The following is a 24,469-nucleotide window of genomic DNA, read 5'->3' as shown; positions in this document are numbered from 1 at the left end:
GAGGGAGAGAAGTGGCCTGGCCAGAGCTAAGCAACTCTGGAATCTTGTTTGAGGGGGAGAGAACTGGGACAGGACCTATGCAGAAAGAGTACTAGGGGTCTTGCTGGAAAGGGATTGGTGGAGAGAAAGGGAGACTCTGTAGGGGAGTGCTTAGGGAGATCAAGCCAAAGGGGAGTGGTAGAACATGGGGAAGTCAGGGGACAAAGCCTAGGACTAGTAATAACCACAACTGTACAGGAAAGTAAGGAAATAGTCTGCCAACCAAGCAACCCGTTTCCTAGGAATAACCTGTGCCTACAAAATGTCATCAGTTCCACTACAGGCTGAACCTCTTTTATCTTTTCCGGCATCTCATTCCTTATAGCCCTGTGTGTGCCCTTTGCTCAGCACAACAGAATCAATCAGTGGTACCTAGTCATCGTGAAATAACCCATGAGCACACTAGGCATGTCATTTTTAATGTGCAAGGGCCATATCTTTGGAATTCACTCCCAGTCTCTCTTCACCACCAGCCATCGTTGGATCAATTTAAAACAGATCTAAAAACACAACTTTTCAAAGATGCACATAAGTGTGTCCCTTTTTTGCAGCAATTGAGCCGGGGGGGGGGGGGGGGGTACTCTGGAAGATACCTGTAGCTCTCTCTCATGTTTTTTTCCTCCCCTTTCTGTCCTATCAATTATTTTAGTTCTCCGTTGCCCTAATAGTCATGTCTGAATTTTTTTCTTTGTTTACTTTGTTTCTTTCTACTTATATCATAGATTGTAAGCGGCCCTGAAGGCTCTCCAAAGGGTGGGGTAGTAAACTTATAATAAACTTGAAGTAAAGTATGCTCCAAAACTCCCTTTGTCCCAGTGCTGAAAGAAATTATGCATCACAACAATGCTGAAAGGATAACTTTTTTTATTGCTACCAGAAGGCTTCCATAGGTACAGTGGTCCTGGATGCAGCACCTTCCTCAGACTGTGGAGGGAGCTCAAGATCTTGGACAAATCATCATGAGAGAAAACAAGAGGTATACATGAAAATACAAGTTAAAGTTTGCTTCATGTTAGAATTACATCACAAAATCTTGGGTACGGTTGCTGATAGTACAAATTCAAAAAGGATAGAACTGTCCCATTGTCTAAACAAGCAGCCTTGATCTTAATCAATAAAATATCAATTTTTACAAACTAGAAATTCTAATATTTCAAATTATGCACAAATTTCTTAACTTTCATTACCATGAGGCTTGAAAATTTATGCTAAAAAGCATTCATGAAATCAAATTTAACTAGCGCGAATTGCATAAAATCAACCTTTTCAATGCTTGTACCTTTCAGATCTCAAAATAAAATTAATCCACATATTTAAAAATTTATAAAGCAATGTCAACAGTCATTCATCTGCTTCTTTAGCATGTCCATGCCATTATTGTAAATCGCTTTGGGCTAAATTCATTTAACAAAAGGTGGTCTAAAAATACAAACTTAACCTAACATAAAATGGCGGGCCAACACTGGGCACTTTACAAGTACTTCTTTCTACCCCTTTTACATTACATTTAAACAACTTTATACATACTAAAGGGCTAATGAAGCTTGTCTGCTTTGAAATCTGAAAGGTAAGTCAGTGCACACCTGCAGAAGACTTGGAGCAAAGGGGGGATGAGAAAGAGAAAGAGCAGCACACGTGAGTGAGCAAGGGAGAAAATGTCATCAGAAGAAGAAAAGAGGAGGCATCTAAAGGGGCATTAGGCTAACAAATCTTGAACAACTGCACAAATGTGAACTTTTTAGACAAGATTATACTACACTTTAGCAGAAAACAGTAGAACTGACAACACTAGAAGGTTAAACATTTTTTGCTACTTTTTTTGTTTTATTTTTGGGTCTTTTATGGATTTTTTATGCAATCTTTTTTTTCTGTTTGTATCTGAGTGCTTAAATAATAGCTGAACTATAATTAGCAGCACATGAAAACTTTGATAAGATTTTTGGCTCCCTTTGGTGCAACCTGGTAGGATATGCTCCATCGACCTTTCTGGCCTGGTCTTAAAAGAACAGCAGCTTCATTCTGTCCGACCTGGTAGATACGTTGCTACATGACAGACACAGCCTGCAAGGGTGGGCAGGGAGAAACACTGCCTTCCTGCCTGGTGAGGTCAGAGCCACACACAGAAGACACAATTTCCATCCCTCCAACCTCTGGAGCACTGTCCTCATTGTAGAGGCGCTTGATCCCATCGTAAAAGTCATCTACTTCCATTTCTTCCACTTTACGTTTAGTGGAGGTATGCTTATACCCCATAGGAGCTGCAAGACGCTGGTAAAGGACTTCTGCGGTACCTCTGCTTGGCATTTCTGGTCTGCGTTTGTCCTTGAAGGGGAAACTTGGGCCTGTGACAGAGGAGGACTGGAATTTGAACACTCCTCTGTTACAGGTTACCAGGGAGTGCTTGAGGGGACTGTAGAGGTATACAGCATTGGGAGGCAGCAAAGCCTGCAGAGGGGAAAGGTGATGTGCCACAAGTTCGCGACAGTGGATCAGCTGGGAACTATCCATCTGAATTAAAACAACAACAAAAAAAAAGCCATCATATAAAGATTTGGAAAAGGTCATTTTACTAGTACAAGAACCCTTACTACTAAAGATTATTTCAGCTCACCTAGATCACTTCATGCAAAACAAGAAATTTAATCCTGAAGGGCTCTATTGAAACTGGAAATGTACAATAGCACCATTCATGTCATCTGAAGCATCGCAATAAATTACACCTTCCTAAATTTGGTTTCTTAATTTTATCCTCTGAATATTACATCTTCAATTATTTAGCATTAAGGAATCAGAATGGTGATGAAGCCCAAGAATTAGGAGATTTAATCATGTCTAAATGAAACACTTTTCCACTAGCACTGTGAAGCAGTGCCTGTGAGGTGTTCAGAGATATGCTGCACATTCCAACATCTAGTTCCAAGCAACAGTGATTTGCCTAATAAAAATGGGTGTCTATTACTGGAAATGAACACTGTAATGGTTTTCCATAGGAGCCTGTGGTTTGCAAACAGCATTTGCTTGAAAAAAATCAATCCTTTTTATGTTCTAGTAATGTGGTGGTGCTGCAATACTGGGAATTTAACTCTTGATTTGAAGACGGGGGCAGGCATGCAGCTCCCTATGAGATAACAAATATAAATTAAGGGCTACTGTAACAGCAGAAACTGATTCTGCTATCACAGTTCCACTTTAAAAAGCATTTCTAAAAAAAAAAAAAGGCTATATCCATCACCACAATTTTGTTATGTTTACTGAAAAATTTACATTAATATTTTTAAACACCTGTGGTAATCCTCTTAAAACAGCAAGTCAGCCTAGCTGACCACTATTATGTAGGCAGACACGTTGTCCCATGGCTATCTAACAGGTAAGCTGTGTTCCCTAACTGTCACCATAATCTACTGGGAGAATGATACTGAAACCAGCCTAAATTTTATGAAGCCCCTCTTTCCTTACAAAATATGTACAGCATGGAAAAGTGGTATCTTACCTGCTAATTTTCTTTCCTTTAGTCCCACCAGACCAATCCAGAACCTGTGGGATGAGTCTGTAGACCAATGGATGGAGACAGAAACAAAATAGTTTTGTGTGGTTCAGCTTTTAGGGGCACTGTGCAGGCACAGATGTTCAGTACTTTTAATAACAAGCAGTAGAGCTGGTTTATATATATAAAATAGTTATGCTAGCAAATTACAATTAAACAATCTCAGAAGATTAATTTCCTGATCCAAGATTGAAGCTTGCAGAAAAACAGTGAATATTTCACTGAAAGGAAACAAAAAGATAGTAGAGTGGCTGAAAACTCAGACATCCTAGTGCGGGCCTCTGGACTGGTCTAGTGGGACTAAAAGAAAGACAACTAGCAGGTAAGATATAATTATTCCTTCCTTAGTATCACTACTAGACTTGGAAAGTAGTCCAGAACTTGTCAGATGTAGCAATGCTGTCCTGAATCTTATTTCTGACTTAAACAAGAAATCTGGACAAACATCTAGTTATAAATATCCAATGGGTGGGAATGAAAGGTGAGGTGCTGTTGCTGGAGATTTCAACTTGCTGGATGCAGACTGGAGTATTCAATCTGCAGAATCAGAAAGTAGACAGATAGTGGATGCCTTTCAAAGTGCTCTCCTCAGGCAAATGGTGACAGAATCCACCAGAGAAAAGGCGATGCTGGATCTCATGCTCACAAATGGGGAAAATATGTTTAATGTCAATAGTGATCATTACACCATATGGTTCAATATAGGAGATAAAGGGGAGTGTAGACACACAAAACACAAGTCCTGGATTTCAAACATGCTGACTTTAGTAAAATGAGGGATACCTGAGGACAGAGCTAGCAGGATGAGAATAAAGAAGTCAGTGGTTCAAGCTGAAAGGAGCAATAAAAAAAGATCTTTATGTAAGGAAAATAAACAAAAGCAAGAGGAAAAGGAAACCTATATGGTTCAAATAAGTATCTGAAGAAATAATGGCAAAACAGGTGGCATTTATGAAGTACAGAGCACAAAGAAAAACAGAGAAATGAACACTGCATAAAACTCAAGAGAAGTGAAGAGAGAAATACAACTGGCAAAAGCACAGGTGGAAGAAAAAATAGCTAGAGACATAAAGAGAGGTGACAAGACTTTCTTCAGGTATATTGGGGAAAGGAGGAAGGCTAGAAATGGAATTGAGAGACTGAAAACTGCAGAGAAACGATATGTCGAGAGTAATGAGGAAAAAGGTGGACATACTAAACAAATACTTCTGTGTTCACACAAGAAAATTCTAGAGAAGGATCTCTGTTAGCTGACAAGACATATATCCATAAGTTTTCAATGGGATTAAGGTCTGGTGACTGGCTAGGCCACTCCATGACCCTAATGTGCTTCTTCCTGAGCCACTCCTTTGTTGCCTTGGCTGTATGTTTTGGGTCATTGTCGTGCTGGAAGACCCAGCCACGACCCATTTTAAGGCCCTGGCGGAGGGAAGGAGGTTGTCACTCAGAATTGTACGGTACATGGCCCCATCCATTCTCCCATTGATGCGGTGAAGTAGTCCTGTGCCCTTAGCAGAGAAACACCCCAAAACATAACATTTCCACCTCCATGCTTGACAGTGGGGACGGTGTTCTTTGGGTCTAGGCAGCATTTCTCTTCCTCCAAACACGGCGAGTTGAGTTCATGCCAAAGAGCTCAATTTTTGTCTCATCTGACCACAGCACCTTCTCCCAATCACTCTCGGCATCATCCAGGTGTTCACTGGCAAACTTCAGACGGACCGTCACATGTGCCTTCCGGAGCAGGGGGACCTTGCGGGCACTGCAGGATTGCAATCCGTTATGTCGTAATGTGTTACCAATGGTTTTCGTGGTGACAGTGGTCCCAGCTGCCTTGAGATCATTGACAAGTTCCCCCTTGTAGTTGTAGGCTGATTTCTAACCTTCCTCATGATCAAGGATACCCCACGAGGTGAGATTTTGCGTGGAGCCCCAGATCTTTGTCGATTGACAGTCATTTTGTACTTCTTCCATTTTCTTACTATGGCACCAACAGTTGTCTCCTTCTCGCCCAGCTTACTGATGGTTTTGTAGCCCATTCCAGCCTTGTGCAGGTGTATGATCTTGTCCCTGACATCCTTAGACAGCTCCTTGCTCTTGGCCATTTTGTAGAGGTTAGAGTCTGACTGATTCACTGAGTCTGTGGACAGGTGTCTTTCATACAGGTGACCATTGCCGACAGCTGTCTGTCATGCAGGTAACGAGTTGATTTGGAGCATCTACCTGGTCTGTAGGGGCCAGATCTCTTACTGGTTGGTGGGGGATGGGAGCAGAGTAGATATCGCACTGCTCACGGAAGAAAGTGTTTATGGACAACTGGAAAAACTGAAAGTGGAAAAAGTCTTGGGGCTGGATGAGATACATCCAAGAATACTGAAGGAAGTCAAAGAGGTTCTGGTGGGCCCCTCTTAAAGATTTGTATAATAGATTCTTGGAGACAGGGAAGGTTCCATGAGACTGGAGAAGAGCCTATGTGGTTCCTCTCCACAAAAATTGTGACAGAGAAGAAGTGGGAAACTACAGGCCAGTAAGCCTCACTTCAGTGGTAGGAAAAATTATGAAGGTGTTGCTGAAGGAAAGGGAACTTATACCACTTTTCTGTGGTTTCTGCAACTACATTCAAAGCAGTTTACATAGTATATACAGGTACTTATTTGTACCTGGGGTAATGGAGGGATAAGGGACTTGCCCAGAGTCACAAGGAGCTGCAGAGGGAATCGAACCCAGTTCCCCAGGATCAAAGTCTGCTGTACTAACCACTAGGCTACTCCTCAACAATTCCTAGAATCCAATGGCTTACAAGATGCGAGGCAACATGGTTTGACCAAAGGAAAACCGTAGAGTCCATCAGCTCAGGAATGCATAGCTCACCATCACAAGGGGAGTGGAGGAGTGGCCTAGTGGTTAGGGTGGTGGACTTTGGTCCTGGGGAACTGAGGAACTGAGTTTGATTCCCACTTCAGGCACAGGCAGCTCCTTGTGACTCTGGGCAAGTCACTTAACCCTCCATTGCCCCATGTAAGCCACATTGAGCCTGCCATGAGTGGGAAAGCGCGGGGTACAAATGTAAAAAAAAAAAAAAAAAAAAAAGGGGGGGGGGAAGGGTATATGGGACTGGTGGACACACTGGCTGGCTTCAGTTTAAAGAACACGAAGATTGGATGATGAGTATTACTTTAAGATTGTGCTATGCCCAGTGGTGTGCTGGAGCAGGCTCTCGAGAGCCGTTTGTTAAGTTTTTAAGAATTTTGGGAGCCAGTTCTCCATGGCTACTTTAACAAATGGATCCCAAAATGTGGGCTTGGGCCCCTCCTGAATTCTCTTTTACTTTGCTGGCGAGAGAGAGCCTCCTGTTAACAATTTACCAGCACACCCCTGGCTATGCCTAAACCAGAACAGTGTTTGATGCCCGTTGGATAATTGGTCTTCCTGTGTATTCATCCCAACTCTAGTGACTCTTATTGACACGCTGAATAGTTACTTCATGCACAGTAGGTAGTGGAGTTATTTTCCTCCTGTGATGGTGAGCTATGCCCATGCTTTAAAACTTATGTTGGCTGGGTGGCTTAACTGAGGTTTTTTTCTCCACTGTCAAGTACTAAGCATGATGTAAATAGGAACAACAAACATAGTTTGAAATGTCTATATGCGAATGCCAGGAGCCTAAGAAATAAGATGGGAGAGTTAGAATATATTGCACTAAATGAAAAATTAGATATAATAGGCATCTCTGAGACCTGGTGGATGAGGATAACCAGTGGGACACTGTCATACCGGGGTACAAATTATATCGTAGTGATAGGGTGGATGGAATTGGTGGAGGGGTAGCATTGTATATTAACGAGAGCTTTGAATCAAATAGATTGAAAATTCTGCAGGAAACAAAACACTTCTTGGAATCACTGTGGATTGAAATTCCATGTGTAAAGGGGAAAAGGATAGTGATAAGAGTGTACTACTGTCCGCCTGGCCAGGATGAACAGACGGATGCAGAAATGTTAAAGGAAATTAGGGACGCAAACAAACTGGGCAACACAATAATGGGTGATTTCAATTACCCCGATATTGACTGGGTAAATGTAACATCGGGGCACACTAGGGAAGTAAAATTCCTTGATGAAATCAAGGACAGCTTTATGGAGTAGCTGGTACAGGAGCCGACGAGAGAAGGAAAAATTCTAGACCTAGTCCTTAGTGGAGCGCATGATCTGCTGCGGGAGATACTGGTGCTGGGGCCACTTGATAACAGTGATTATAAATATGATCGGATTTGATATTAGCTTTGAAGTAAGTATACATAGGAAATCAAATAGGTTAGCGTTTAACTTTTAAAAAGGAGACTATGATAAAATGAGAACGGTGGAAAAAAAAAAAACTTAGAGGAGAGGCTGCGAGGGTCAAAACTTTACATCAGGCATGGGTGCTGTTCAAAAACACCATTCTGGAAGCCCAGACCAAATATATTCTGCGTATTAAAAAAGGAGGACGGAAGACCAAACGAGAGCTGGCATGGTTAAAAAGTGAAGTGAAGTGAAGGAAGCTATTAGAGCTCAAAGAAAATCCTTCAGAAAATGGAAGGAACCGACTGAAAATAATAAGAAACAGAATAAGGAATGTCAAGTCAAATGCAAAGCGCTGATAAGGAAGGCAAAGAGGGACTTCGAAAAAAAGATTGCGTTGGAGGCCAAAACACATAGTAAAACATTTTTTAATTATATTAAAAGCAGGAAGCCTGCAAAAGAATCGGTTGAACCGCTAGATGACCGAGGAGTAAAAGGGGCAATCAGGGAAGACAAAGCCATAGCGGAGAGATTAAATGAATTATTTGCTTCGGTCTTCACTGAGGAAGATTTGGGTGGGATACCGGTGCCAGAAATGGTATTCGAAGCTGACGAGTCGGAGAAACTGAATGAATTCTCTGTAAACCTGGAGGATTTAATGGGGCAGTTCTACAAACTGAAGAGTAGCAAATCTCCTGGATCGGATGGTATTTATCCCAAAGTACTGTTCTACTGTGGATTAAAAGCTGGTTAAAAGATAGAAAACAGAGAGTAGGGTTAAATGGTCAGTATTCTCAATGGAGAAGGGTAGTTAGTGGGATTCCCCAGGGGTCTGTGCTGGGACTGCTGCTTTTTAACATATTTATAAATGACCTAGAGATGGGAGTAGCTAGTGAGGTAATTAAATTTGCTGATGTCACAAAGTTAGTCGTTAAATCGTGGGAGGATTGTGAAAAATTACAAGAGGACCTTGCGAGATTGGGCATCTAAAAGGCAGATGACGTTTAATGTGAGCAAGTGCAAAGTGATGCATGTGGCAAAGAGGAACCTGAATTATAGCTACGTCATGCAGGGTTCCACATTAGGAATCACAGACCAAGAAAGGGATCTAGCTGTCATTGTTGATGATACGTTGAAACCTTCTGCTCAGTTTGCTGCTGCGGCTAAGAAAGCAAATAGAATGTTAGGTATTATTAGGAAAGGAATGGAAAACAAAAATGAGGATGTTATAATGCCTTTGTATTGCTCCATGGTGCGACCGCACCTCGAATATTATGTTCAATTCTGGTCGCCGCATCTCAAAAAAGATATAGTGGAATTAGAAAAGATGCAGAGAAGGGCAACGAAAATGATAAAGGGGATGGGACGACTTCCCTATGAGGAAAGGCTAAAGTGGCTAGGGCTCTTCGGCTTGGAGAAAAGGTGGCTGAGGGGAGATATGATACAGGTCTATAAAATAATGACTGGTGTGGAACGGGTAGATGTGAAGCGTCTGTTTACGCTTTCCAAAAATACTAGGACTAGGGGGCATGCAATGAAGCTAAAATGTAGTAAATTTAAAACGAATCGGAAAAAGGGTTTTTTCACTCAACGTGTAATTAAACTCTGGAATTCGTTGCCAGAGAAAGTGGTAAAGGCGGTTAGCTTAGCGGAGTTTAAAAAAGGTTTGGACGGCTTCCTAAAGGAAAAGTGCATGGGGAAAATCCACTATTTCTGGGATAAGCAGTATAAAATGTTTTGTACTTTTTGGGATCTTGCCAGGTATTTGTGACCTGGATTGGCCACTGTTGGAAACAGGATGCTGGGCTTGATGGACCTTTGGTCTTTCCCAGTATGGCAATACTTATGTACTTATGTGTGTGTTTGTAAGTTGTGGTGTCAATGAGTCCTGGTGTTAGTAGGAATTGTTAATGACTGACTTTCTTCAAAGGAAAATCGTGTCAAACAAATCTGATTTAACTGCATGTCCAGAGCACTGGATCAAGCGCATGCGTTAGATGTGGTCTATTTGGACTTCAGTAAAGCCTTTGACACGGTTCCTCATAGGAGGCTTGTGAACAAATTGGGCTGAAGTTGGGACCCAAAGTGGCAAACTGGATTAGAGGGTAGTAGTGAATGGAATTCACTCAGAGGAAAGAAAGGTGAGTAGCGGAATGCCCCAAGGATCATTATTGGGGCCGATTCTATACAACAAGAAGAAAAAGTTGTGGATGACACAAAGATTTGCAACAGAGTGGACAACATGAGAAGTGATCTAAACAGATTAGAATAGTCTAATGTTTGCCAGTTAAAATTTAATGCAAAGAAGTGCACAGTGATGCACACAGGATGTAGAAATCCAAGAGTTGTATTTGCTAGGTTACCACATCCTCCGGCAGTGAGTTTCAGAGCTTAAATATTCACTGAGTGAAAAAATATTGTCTCCTATTCATTTTAAAAGTATTACCCATGTGACTTCATGGTGCGTCCCCTCATCTCTGTACTCTTTGAAAGAATAAACAATTGATTCAGGTCCACCTGCTCTACTCCACTCAGGATTTTGTAGCCCTCTATCATATTCCTGCCTCAACCATCTCTTCTCTGAGCTGAAGCGCCCTAACCTCTTAAGCCTGTTGCTCTAGGATGTTTTGTTACTTTCCGGATAAGTTGTTATTGTGCCCCTGGACTAATTATGGCAGACTGGCCACTCTTGGGAAGATTCACCACTGTTCCCAAGTCTTCTCCATTTGGAAATAATGGCTCTCACTGTGGCTCGGTGGAACTTTATAAATAGTTTTCTAACCCTTTCCAGACTGATTTATTTCAACAAATTTTCTCATCTCTACTGGAATTTCCTTTGATTGTGGCATAGAGTTCTTGTAGAAATTTTGAGGTGACTACTTCACTCTCAAGGTAAGCTTTAATACACAGTGAGGTTTAGACTCAACAGGGCTGGCTGCAATCAGGCTTGACTGTGCTCAATCAACTGAATCTAATTATCAACTAAATGTGGTCAACTGGTTGATTTGACTAACTAAGGGGGGCAGTTACTTTTTCATATGAGTGATATGGATTGAATAACTTTGTTCCTTAAACAAATGAAGTAATAATTTAAAAACTGTGTTTACTCCCTTTGTCTAATATTACATTTTATTTCAAGATCAGAAACCATTTAGTGCAACATATATCCATATGCAATAATAGGGGAAATTCAGGAGGGAGATAAATACTTTTTCACATCACTGCACATTGGTAATACCCTCCATACTGAGGCTTAAAACAAGCTTTGAGAAGGCTTTAGATACCAACGCAGCCTACAAGCGAGGAACTAACTAGTTGCTGCTTGTGCCCGACACTGCCTATAAACTACGAGGCACATGGATCCTGAACAACAAACAGCTCCCTTAGACATGGGGAGGTAAGTCACAAACTGAATTACTCCAACGAAGAGCCCCAAGAGACCTCAAATATTCTAGTCATAACTGCAATAAAACAATGTGCTTATAGGACAGACATGCTCAGAACATCCCTATATCTCTAGGGAAATGACTCCTCTTCTTGCAATCCGGTAACGAACAAAGCAGGGTCAAAATATACACAAAGCCAGGGGGTACCCCAAGCTTGCCCTTGACCCAGTGAACAAAGAAATCTTGTCCTGAGAACCACGTTTCCCTTGGATCAGGAATAGGTTACCATGGTCCCCAGCTCACCTGAGAATCTAAAATTGAACTGCAGGTCATACAATGATTAAGTGTCTTGCTCAAAAAACACCAGGAGCCGCACCAGGAATTAAAAATGGCTGTTCTGGATGTCAGTTCTTTTTTTCCCCGCACCTCTGGTACTGAACAAGCCAATGGAACAGGGCCTTTTGGGTCCACAGGAAGGAGAAAAACCCATGCTTGACAGCTGACAAACAGTGCAAGGAAGCTTCCAGAAATAATAAATAAATAATATGAAGAAATGAGGCACCGGGCCATTAGATGCCCCAGAAACATGGACAGCAAAATGGCAGCTCATCCCACATTTTCCCTTGAATTAGCAGGGGTCTGGAGAAGGCAACTGAAGCTCTTAAAACGTAGTCAAAAATTGCACCTAGACTCTGCAGGGCTCTCTCCTCAAGGCATAGGAAGAGATTCTACTGGAAGAGTCTAGCCGACTGACATGTGGGAGAACATCACCTGGTGTTGCTCTCTGGGGTTTCCTACTAAAATGCAACCACTCTTTATCTTAGGTGCACTGGCAGACTTCAAAATTTAGGTCAGTGCTGCAGCCTAATCGGATAGGATGCCCTCTTGAAGAGAGAGCTGCCATCTGTCCAAGGTTTCTTGGCAGTGGCTTAATACAATGAAGGTTACCACCCTTGGGACCAGGAATTCACAGATCATAAATGTACACAATTCTCCTACTGTGAGAGGCCCATCTCACTTGCACTAAGGACAAAGTAAAGGCTTGTTTTTCATGTCCAGAAAGCAAATCTTCAAGTTGTAAGAGGATAGCAGGGGAGAGGAGAAGGGAAGGGACACAGAGCCCTCTGGGTATTCCTCTGGCTTCCATTACCAATTTAGAATGCCCCTTGCTCAACTGGAATCCAGTTCTCAAACTGGTCCAGAAGCCGGCCTCAGACTTCTCAACCTCAAGAAACCCCTCCTGGGGAAAAAGGAGAGTGAGAGAAAAGGGACTTTGCAGCACCAAGTATTTCCTAAGTCATTATCTTCTCTTCCAGGCTTTGCTTTTTATGCTGAGAGGAAGCTTTACTCATCTTAAGCTCCTTAACCAGTTGTTACTGATTATCTGGCCTATCCATCCAAGAATCTGCATGGTGAACTAACACCATCTACTGCTGGGAGAGAAATGTTGAAAATCTGTGCCTGCATTGTGCCCATAAGGGATGAATCACACCAATATATTTTGTTTCTGTCTCAATCCTCTGGTTCATGGACACAACCCACAGATTCTAGACCGGACTGGAGTGATGCTAAGGAATCTATTTTATATCCAACAGGGGACGCAACTGATTCAGCTTTTAGTTACCTCAGCTCAAATGGATGAAGAGAGTTATGTTATAGTGGTTACCGTTCATAGGCCATTTCAAAGCACATCCCTTTCCAAGTTGTCCCCAGCCAAGCACAGAGGAGCTATTCAAGGTCACAAACTTGGATATGGACCTGGAACTTAGCATTCATAGGTGCCAGCTCTAGGATGCACCGATTGCATAAACACACCTAATACAGACCAAACTGCTTCATTGTATCCAGGAAAGAGCAATCTACGAGTTAAGCACCTCCAATCATTTTCAAAAACTGGCACTTAAAATTAATTTTAAGTTAAAGACATTTATAAAAAACACAAACCTTGAGACTTGTTTTCTCAAAGATTTTCTCCATTCTGTGTTGAAGAAAATTTTAAATTGACCTCACTGTTTACTCTATGAAAATCATTTGGAAGAATATCTGATCCTCAGGAACAAAAATGATATACTGTAAGTCCAATTCTGTTTGATGCAAGAACAAATTCAGCTACTACCAGATTATTTTCTATTACATACTTAAAATACTTTCATGTTCGGAGTTCAAAAGGTGTCTCTGCTGTGTTCAGCTCTTGTATAATGTACTGATATTTGTAAGCAGTCTATTAAACTCTGTAATGACAAATGAGCAACTCCACCAAAGGTCTCTCTTCAGCTCTAGCATCTCCACCCTACCTCTGTCTTTTGAAGCAGCTCGATTGTAAGAGCCAACCAATCAGGAATAAGTTTCTCCACTTCCAAACTGATGATGGCTAGTGCCACCATGGAACCCTTGAACTGCAGGAGCTGGTAACAGGCCATGCACCGGAGCAGCTGCTGGCCAAGCACTGCCACATGTTGGGAAGGGTTCATTCTGGGAAGGCCAGCTAGTAACTGAGGCCTGACATTCACTGCAATAGCATGAAACTGGGGAAATAAGCAAGGCAACAAAAATATATCAAAACCACTATATACTTCTACTAGAAGCAAAACTCTGGTCTGCAATCTAAGCATAGTGTTTATATCAGGACAATAGGAGAAACTGCACTTGACATTATTTCTAACCAATTCAGCAAGAGATTTCCCCCACTCTACACTCTATCCCTCCTCAGAGCCAGTCTGTCAATCTCTTAATTGTTAAATTCAATATTTGGGCAGCCCAGCATCATTAAAATAACTACCGTATTTTCCGGACTATAAGACACACTTTTTCCCCCCAAATTTGGGAGGAAAATGGGGGGGTGCGTCTTATAGTCCGAACGTAGAGAAATTCGATTTCCGGGATCCCCAGCCCGCCCTCCCTCCGAGATCTCTTTCCCTCCTGCCCGCCCTCCCGAGCTCCGAGATCCCCTTCCCTCCCTCCCTCCCTCTGAGTTCTAAGTAATTTTACCTAGTCAGGGCAGCAGCAGAAGCAAAAACCATGCAGCCTCGGCACGTCACTCTTCCCTGTTCTGTTTTTCTCAGCTCTGGTCCCGCCCGCACCATTAAGAAGCAAGTGCAAAGTAGTCACAAATGGATGCTCCACAACCCTGTAAGCATCTTCCTTTTGGCAGGCATTACATCTGCTTCTTGAACACAGTAAATTCCTATTCCATGCATTCTAAGATTTGTTTTTAGAACTGAAATGCACAGATAGGACAGAGCAGATCTTGAGCGAGATCACAGAACCAGCTGCTGCAACAGCCCCAGGCAAAATAAAACTAGTTGCATTAGAAATTTGATCCTTTTAAACATAATTCCAAGCACATATGGCGTAAACAAAATCTCTCATTTGCCTATTTAAAAAGTGTTATGTTCACTGATGATGAGGGAGAGAACTGGAATTCTTGTAACAACCCTACATGGACAGGAGGTTTGTGGAACCAAACGTATCGTCAGAAGCCTTTACAGTGTGTACTACAGGATTAACTGGTGCTTTCTGGATCTTGATGCATTGCATGGAAATCTCAGCCCTTGGTTTAGTGTAATACACTGGACCATTATTACTATTAGGTGTGCTTGATGGAATGTCTTTGCTTCTGATGGACATAATAAAAACAAATATTTACAAGATGAAGGAAATCCAGTGGTGTAGCTGTGTGAAGATCCCAGTTCAGTTTATCCAGAATGATCCTCTCCATTCTGAGAATTTCAGCTGGAGAACAGCCGCAGAAGCTGTCCCTGGCCAACACTTTCAGCACTGGAATCTTCTATACAACATGCATCCCCCAGAAAGAATGGAGAAAAACATGTTAAAAATGGATGCATACAAACTAAACATCTTACTTCAAAATGCACAGTCAAGCCCTACTTCTTGAGACAAGACATTTATAAGTACAGTGACGCTCTAAAAGGTACATTAAGTAAATGCATGGCACAGGTGAATCCCGTACAATCGCAGAGGATGGGATTAGTGTATGCAATATGTAAATTTATGCTCTGTAAAAAAAGGTGACCAAGAAACTGTGGGGCCCTTTTACCAAGTTGTGGGAAAAAATGGCCCTGAACTGGTGGCAGGGGCCATTTTCCCACGCGCCAGGGTCCTTTTTACTGCAGTGGGTAAAAAAGCCCCCAGCACTCATGGCCATGCGACGGGGAGCCCTTACCACCATCCACTGAGGTGACGATAAGGGCTCCCATGCTAACCTGGCAGTGCGTAGCGATGCCCGGTTACCACCGCGCAAGCCATTTCTGGGGGCTTTCGGGACTACCACCGGTGGCCGCGTTGGGCCGATGGTAGTCCCGAAAGAGTGAGCAGTAAGCCTGCATTGGGCTTACTGCCTTTCTGTAAAAGGGCCCCTGTGTAGATTAATCACATATTCCTCATACAAACTATCTTCTGGCTGGCTGCATATGGAAACACTGCACTTTCCTGTTAAAAAAAAAAAGTATTAACCTTATGGAATTGTTCAGTGGGGGTTTTAAGTATGGTCTGAATTTAAATGCAAAAAAAAATTTTTGTCAATTATTTTTTCATTCAAGGTTATTTAGGTAAACTAGCACTTTACTTGGCATTCATGCCTACAGGAAATGTTCAGACTTTAATTTGCTAGTGGAAGCGTAAAATATTCAGACCCACAGCCTGTCCAAAACTCTTTGCATAAATCATTTTTAGTAGCAGCTGAAAAACACCTTTTCCAATGATTTATCCCCCTCTTTTTACTAAACCGTGCGCTAACGCTGACACAGCCTATTCACTTTGAATGGGCCGTGTCGGCATTGCAGCAAGGCTTAGTAAATAGGTGGGCTAGTGACATGGTTCATGAGCAACACTCTTCCACTTATAGTTCACAGACATAAAGGGGTGATTTTCTAAGTAACTTGAGTGTGCAGAGCAGAATTTTAGGTCCTCAAGTAGGCACTTATAATTGCTTCAATTACGAATGACAAAAGTAGGTGCTAGGAAAGCACAGTACCTATTTTATGCAATCTATATGCAGTAGGCATTCCTGGGAGTCGAGAACGGGAAGAACTTCCCTGGCACACATATAGATACTCCTGCTTTGCAGCAGATGCAAGTTTGTGTGGGAACTTTCAGACTGTGCCTTTCTAAAGTAGTCCTAAGGTGCATGTGTCACATTCATGAAAACAGGCACGTGTGCCTTCTCTACCTAGGCACCCTGTTATAAAACTACTCTCCCTGTGTATTTGCTCCTGGAAGCTGCTGCTGTTGTGGCTGCCATAAACGCCTTAGTAACACGCCTGCACAGGATAACAGGCAAAATGCAACAGATTGTTTTTCAGCAACTGCTGCAATATTTTAAACTGGAACCCTGAAAGCAGAATTTACCTTTTTTTTCTTATGGCTTCATATGTGTCAGTGTTGTGGGAGCATGGGGGTAAAAATAAAAAAAAATAATTTTGACTTATCCCTATATACAATGCATTCTAAAAACAAGCATCAAAATTCAAAAATGATACCTCATCTTCCTCGATGGTTTTAGCAGCAAGGAAGAAACAGCTGACTGCAATACAGCGCAGGTATTTTGGACGGGCCTACAACACAAACCATAAGTTATTGGAAGTATAAATATATACAAACACATCTTGTGACCAGTTCTTTCACACTCAGCTACACTGCCAGGACAACTGATGATGAACTCTGACCTCACACTGACAAAGAGCAAGTAAGAATTCATACAGCATTTGCAGGTGCTCTTAGATTAGTTATTAGGGGTTCTGTACATCATCTGGGTAATTTATATCTGTACACACACTTATAGGCATAAATTTCCTGGCTATTTTATACAGGTAACAAACATTAGGCTTATAAGACTTCAGGAATAGGCAAATGAAAACCAACACTGAAAAACAGAGAGTAGCTGGCAGGTGAAGCAGTGGGACATGATGAACCAGGGGCCATGGCTCTACCTAATTTTTGCCTCACATAGCATAAGCAGCCACGGAGATGAAGGGACAGGGAAGGTTTGATTTATTTGGTCCTCCCAAGCAACACACACAAAAAAAGTGCTCTGCTGCCGAGTTGGAATACACACACATATTTCAAACCCCCTTCCCCATTAATAAATAAATTCCCCCCAATCAATTTCTCCAAAAAAATAAAATCAACTCAATCTATCCACCACCCAAAATAAAAACAAATCTCAAACCCCTCACCAACACACACATTCCTCTCCTACCCAAAAACTCCTCGGGGCACATTATCGAATACATATACACATGCTCTAGAACTTCCAAGTTACCCAGCTCCAGGAAGAAGACTTTTTGGTCTGCCCTGGTTTTGACGACCATCCCAAAGCAATGTGGAATATGTAGTTCCTGATTCTTTACACTGAAATCAGCGCTGCATGTCCTACAATGCATCTAGATGTACATGCCAGGATCTGGGAAAATTAGTAGTGCTAACTCCCTCACAATGCTATGGTGTCCTTATATTTCTAGAAATCAAGAGGGTAAGGGGGCAACAGGATTCTGCTGTGCCACCTCTTACTATTTTTCTCCTACCCAACTGCGTTAAGAAACAAGGTTCAAAATTCACATGCTGTCCTCTAACAGGATCCTGATTCAGTAAGAAAAAACTAACACAGGCACAAAATATAGTTAAGGGAGCCAACACCTCATTTTGGATTATCTTTTAATCTTTACCTTTACTGTGCCTAAAAACCGGTCCAAAAGACTGATGGCCAGGGCAAGAGTTTCTGGATAAAGATGGAACTGGGTCTTGAGTTTAACCAGCCACTGAATCACTTCATCCCGCTGAACTGGAGAAATAGATGCATCCTACAAGGTAGAAAAAAAGGCAAAAAACCAAAGCATTTTTGAACCAGTACAGGGAGAGGCAAAATTACACAGTAAAAAGCCTGTCATAATATATCTAGGGTCTATACTTAGAGATCTTGTTCACTGGTCATGTTTGCATTAGAAGACACTGATACAATGCCACAGTCCCAAACAGCTTCCAAGTTAAATTGTGCGCAGGATGCTTTAACAGTTTGGTGGGTTAAGGAATCTGACAATTCAGACTCTAGATTCACAGTCCTGCACTTCTGCTACTATGCCAGCTAGCCCTTGTTGGAGCCTGAGGGCACCATTTTATAGATTACAAGATGAGTGACTGACACCGTGAAGAGCCAGGTGTGGTTCTCACATCACAGAAAAACACTTGTTTAATTGGGATACCTTGAAGCAAATACTTTATGCAGAACTTCAATGCTGCCTATGTACAAATGCTCCTCAAAAGAATTAAGCAATCATTTTATCAACATTTGGACGGTCTTCATATGCTTCTGCATTTTTCACATTCTGCTGTCTAAAAATTAGACTTCAAAATCCATTAAAGTTGGAATTTCACCATCTACACTAATCTTTCTATAATTGTATTTTCATGTTGAAAGTGTAGGGGATGATGTATAGATCAGTGAAACAAACTACTACTACTATTAAACATTTCTATAGCGCTACTAGACTTACGCAGCGCTGTACAAATTAATATGAAAAAGACAGTCCCTGCTCAACAGAGCTTACAATCTAAATTGGACAGACGAACAGACAGCTAGGGGTGGGGAAATTGCAGCGGTAGGGGTGATAAGTGAGGGTGTTGAGTAAGAGAGTCATGGTTAGGAGTCGAAAGCAGTAGCAAAGAGGTGGGCTGACGTACTGGCTCAGGGAGTCTATTCCAGGCATAGGGAGCAGCGAGATAGATAGAAACAAACTCCTACTTTAATGCATTTTGAATTGCAATTTTAAGACAGCAGAAGGTGAAAAATATACTAGGGTGTGAAGATTTTCACAAGGCACTGTACAAAGGACCTTGCATCTGAAAAGGATACCAATCAAATTTTCAAATACTATTGCAGAGGCTGGCCTGGAAGCTCTACGGTAAATGCTGCCATAAGGAGAATCTGTGTTTAATTCTCTCTGGTCAGGTCATCTGTTTTCTGGGCATGCTGCAACAGCAATATTCACAGTACTTTGGAAAGATGGAATTTGAGCCATTGTTCAACATGACACCTAATGCATAGTGACCCTGAGGAAGCAGTGGTTTTGGGTTCCTGGTAAAGGGCCATCACTGCAATGACTAACACAAGGTCTACAATCCCTTCCTCTCACTTACAGAACCTCTGTGTTTGTCTCATGCGTTCCTGAATTCAGATAGTCTTTTCTCCATGACCTCTTCTGGAAGTTCGTTCCACGCATTCTCCGCCCTTTTTGTAAAGAAATATTTTATTTGATTATAGTCTTACCCCCCTTTTATCATTAGCCTTTGCCTTCTTGTTCCAGAGCTTCCTATCAATTACAAGAGGCCCACTTTGTGTGCATTTATGCCACGGAGGTACTTAAATGTCTATCATATATCTCCCCTCTCCTGCCTTTCTTGCAGAGTACACATATACAGATCTTTACGTCTGCCCCCATATGCTTTATTATGAGAACCACTGAATTCTTTTATTTTGATTTATCTACTGCCTTTTTGAAAAAAAAATGTTTAAAAAATATTTATCAATTTTCACAATATATCACAAGATAACTCCTGTATCAGCAATACAGAAAAGAAACAAATATGAGGAAAAACAGAACAAACGATTCCATTCTTCGTTAGACCACAAAGGAGGGTGGGTGGTGGAGGGGAAGTGGTATAAGAAAAAAAAAAAAAAAAAGAAACATCTAAAGGCAATAACTATAAATCTTATACACAGACTACATAGGAAATAGCACTGAACTGACCTCTCCCCCCATACCAACTCTCAAGTCATAGCAAATACACTCAAATGATCTTCTTCATATTTAGAAACGCTTTAAATTGCTCTGGGATGAAAAAAAAACTCCCAACATATTTCATCCCTCCTAGTTTAACCCCACATTTGCATGGATACTCCAACAAAAATGCTGCACCCAGATCTACTACTACTTATCATTTCTATAGTGCTACAAGGCATATGCAGCGCTGTACACCATACACAAAAGACAGTCCCTGCTTAAAAAGCTTACAATCTAGATAAGCCAGGTAAACAGACAAAACTAAGGGTAAGGGAATACAGACAGAACAGTTAAGGGTAAGGGAATAAAGAGGTGAGGATAAAGGACAGGGCAAGTGAGGAGTCAAAAGCAGTGGTAAAGAGGTGGGTTTTGAGTTTGGACTTGAAAACGGCTAAAGACGGGGCAAGACGTACAGGCTCAGGAAGTCCATTCCAGACGTGAGGTGCAGCGAGACAAAAGGAACGGAGTCTTGAATTAGCAGTAGAGGAGAAAGGGACAGATAGGATTTATCTACAGAACGGAGTACTCGAGGGGGGACGTAGGGAGAGACAAGAATGGAGAGGTACTAGGGAGCGGCAGAGTGAATGTACTTATAGGTTAATAGGAGAAGTTTGAATTGAATACGGAAACGGATAGGGAGCCAGTGAAGTGACTTAAGGAGAGGGCTAATGTGGGAATAGTGACTTTGGCGAAAGATGAGTCTAGCAGATCTCATAGCCAAAGACAATTTCCTTCTCTCCTGAGCACTTCTGGTGACACCAGTGTAAAACCAGATCTTGTCATAAAATAAATCAGATGCATGGTGAAAGTACACCTTCAAAATAGCATTAAGGTCTTACTTAAAAACCAGGGACACCAATAAGGTAGCTCTTTTGGAGGCTTTGGAAACATACTCTTGTAAAATAGCTGATTTATTACTCAAGTCCAACTGAGTCCCCAGGCCACGATCACCCTCCAAATCCCCCTGGATGTTTTGTAGAAGATGAAGGCACATACATTTTATTCAGTGGGGGAATAGATTCAGAGGAATATTTTAAAACATCTGTAAGGTACTTCTTAAACAAGTCAAGCGGAAACACTCCAGGAGATCCTGGAAAGTTTACGTGTCTGAGATTCAGTTTACGATTATAATTCTGAATAGTCTCAATTTTCTTGTGAATTGCAAGGCTATCTTTAAGAGAAGAGCTTACACAATCCTGTAAATTCTTCAACTCACCTTGGATACAGAAAGTGAAAGTGCCTTGGTGCTTTGTAGCTTTTACTATTTGAGATGTGGCGTAAGGAATAATATATTGTAGAGGAAAATATTCGACTTATTCCCCAAGTTTTCCACGTCATCACTGTGACTCCTGACGCAGGTGCTAGTCACCGAAACACGGCCCGTGTCGGGTTTTTTGTCAAGTCTCATTCATTAAAGAACTGTGTTCCATTTTTAAAGGCCTGTGGTGCTGTTTTTTTTGTTTGGACTTTAGTTTGTACTTCGTTCCCTCTCTTTTGTTATAAAGCAAACCTTTAAACTTCATCTTATTTATATCTTTTTGAAAGTGCAGTCTTCAGTACTTTTCACCAGGGCAACTCAATTCTAGTCCTTCAGGTCCACAGACAGGCCAGGTTTTCATGATACCTACAAAGAATATTTCTGAGCAAGATTTGCACACCAAGGAGGCAGTGCATGCAACTACCAATACATGGGTTACCTACTACTAAAATAGTTGCACAATAATCACGTCATATATACACAACTACGTATGAATACAAAATTCCACCAATACAAAATCTTTATTATACTCTGCCAACAATTTACATAATCATAATAATAATCATAACATATATCCACTCACTCTTACTCCCCATTCTCAATTACACAATACCACACATCAATACACCATACATCTATCATCCCTAAAATCATAAATACTAGATAATACAGTTTGTCCCATGCACCTCTGGATTATCACCCCAATTTCAAGTCCAATATACTTGTAGCAATCCTCTATTTGCTGAAAGCCGGACAGTTGGGTGAAATTCTCAAATACTGGCACAGTCACAAAGGTTGTACAATCCGTGTTCTGATAGTTATATTACCCAGTCCAAATCTTAACTTCAATACGAATAGCTCCAATTCTTCCCAAAGAACTCCATACTTTCAGCTAACAACCTTGAATTCCCAGAGTCACCAGAGAATGTGGACAAACTTGTTTAACTGCTCCATATATTCCTGAATCCCACTGTCTCTGAATCAAAGCCGCAACTGTAGCATGGAGCTCCCGTCTCGTCCAGACCCTACAAAAGTCGTGGTTCACAACAATTGTGTCATCAGGGGTCTGTAATCCGCACTTCGGGCTGTGGGGAACTCACTGCAGCTTCCATACTATGGCATCCAGGCGCATGCACCGGTGTTTTGGGCACCTGGACGCCATGCTATGGAAGCTGCATGCGGCATGCTACAGTGGTGGCTTTGAATCAGAATTTCACCCAACTGTCATTCAGTTTTTCCACTATGGCCTTGTCCTCCAAGTGCCCCTTTTGCTCCTTCGTGATCTAACGGTCCCACGGATTCCCTCACAGGCTTTCTGCTTCTGATGTACCTGAAAAAGTTGTTACTGTGAGTTTTAGCAAGTTTCTCTGGCAAGTTTCTCTTCACATTCTATTTTAGCCTTCTTTATTAACACTTCAAATCTGACTTGCCAGTGCTTATGTTGCTTCTTTTCTTCATTTGGGTCCTTTTTCCATTCTTTGAAGGACAATCTTTTGGCTGTAATAGCCTCTTTTACTTCACCTTTTAACCATGCTGGCTGTCGTCTTCTCTTCTTTCCACCACTACAAATATGTGCAATGCATCTAGTCTGGGTTTCCAAGATGGAGCAGTTGATCCTTTTAGCTTCTTTTAAACCATTTTACACATTTTATTATAGTCGCCCTTTTGAAAATTAAATGAAGCTACAGTAGAATTCCTTTAAGGGTTCATCTTATATAGTAGCTCAAACTTTGCAGGTTCATTTCCTATAGTAGCTCAAACTTGATCATGTTATGATCACTGTTTCCCAGGGGACCCAACATCACCACCTCTCACACTATGCCCTGCAGCCACCAAGGCCAAGATCCAAAATGGCTCCCATTCTTGTCAGATCCTGGACTAGTTGCTCCAAGAAGCAGTCGTTTATTACATCTAGAAGTTTTATCTCCCTGGCACTCACTAACATTTTTCCAGTCAATATTAGGTAATTGAAATCACCCATTATTATAGTGTTGCCCAATTTGCCAGCTTTCCTAATCTCTGTAAACATTTCTTCATCTGTCTGTCAGTTCTGTCCCAGCAGACGGTAGTACAGCCCTAAATGAATACTCCTTCCCTTCACACAATGGCATCTAAAACTGAGGTACTTGGATCCACTTTCTTTGAATACTGGACTCCCTGTTGCCTTCTTGATTGCTTCTTTATTTTTCTGTTTACTATAAGCAGTTCTCAGAATAAAATGTTGCTCTTGGGTTTTTCATCCAAAGGCTCTGTACCATGTCCTAAGAGACTCTCATAGGACATATGTTTACATAAGACTTTATAAACTGAATGACAAATTTTAAGAAAAAAAAAACAGACAAGGAAAATCTTATGCTATATTTTTACCTTACCTCGGAACTGGTTCCCTGTACCTACCTCACTATAATCTGCATGTCTCATTCCCACAAATTAAAATAATAATAATTTTATTCCTGCCTTTCATTTTAATGGACCTTCCATATTTCCTTTATTTGGTTCTTGCCTTCTTAAAGAAAGTACTGGCTGAAAGGGACAGGTGGAAGGGGGAGCTCCCCTTTATCTGTGCCAATATCCTTAAAACATGGATTTAGAAATACTACATCTCAGTGTTTCCAAACAACTTGACTAACGTATAGTAACAGAATCTTAAAACAAAGCAGCTGAACCAAAAAATGCTAACTATTCAGAACACCACAATTAGATTAATTTTTTCTTTGCAGAAATTTGATAGAATTTATAGTTATTATATGAGGTTGCATTGGTTGCTATACAGGCTAGAATTTAAATTATACTGTATGTTATTTAAAATTCTTTCAGGAGCTTGTCCAGATTATTTAGGGCCCCTTTTACTAAGCTGTGTAAGCACCTACACGTGTCCAACGAGTACCAAATTGGAGTTACCACCCTGTTACCGCGTGGCCCCTGCAGTAATTTCAATTTTGGCACACATCTGCTACACGTGTCTGGAAAATAATTTTTATTTTCTGGCGCAAGTGGCATCTGACACACGTAGGTCATTACCGCCCAAATTCTTTACCGCTAGGTCTATGGCTGGCGGTAAGGTCTCAGACCCAAAATGGACGTGCTGCAATTTTGATTTTGCCGTTAGTCCATTTTGGGGGGGGGGGGAGGCCTTTTTTTACAGGTGCGCTGAAAAATGATTCTGT

At 41.5% G+C, this 24,469-nt stretch overlaps 1 protein-coding gene across 1 annotated transcript in view; it reads right to left on the bottom strand.

Annotated features, from left to right (window-relative positions):
* Positions 1-886: 886 nt before the first annotated feature.
* The window catches only part of CCNI (cyclin I), a 60,881-nt gene continuing 37,298 nt past the window's right edge, over positions 887-24,469 (bottom strand). Inside the window, exons 3-7 of the mRNA XM_030190576.1 lie at positions 17,933-18,067; positions 16,748-16,822; positions 14,896-15,036; positions 13,544-13,774; positions 887-2,547 (exon numbers count right to left, since the gene is read on the bottom strand). Of these exons, the coding sequence (XP_030046436.1) occupies positions 2,083-2,547; positions 13,544-13,774; positions 14,896-15,036; positions 16,748-16,822; positions 17,933-18,067 (1,047 nt within the window). The 3' untranslated portion in view covers positions 887-2,082. The remainder of the gene's footprint in view (positions 2,548-13,543; positions 13,775-14,895; positions 15,037-16,747; positions 16,823-17,932; positions 18,068-24,469) is intronic.

The sequence above is a fragment of the Microcaecilia unicolor genome, chromosome 2 (assembly GCF_901765095.1).
Source record: "Microcaecilia unicolor chromosome 2, aMicUni1.1, whole genome shotgun sequence".
NCBI lineage: Eukaryota > Metazoa > Chordata > Amphibia > Gymnophiona > Siphonopidae > Microcaecilia > Microcaecilia unicolor.
This window is presented reverse-complemented; position numbering and strand designations above follow the sequence as displayed.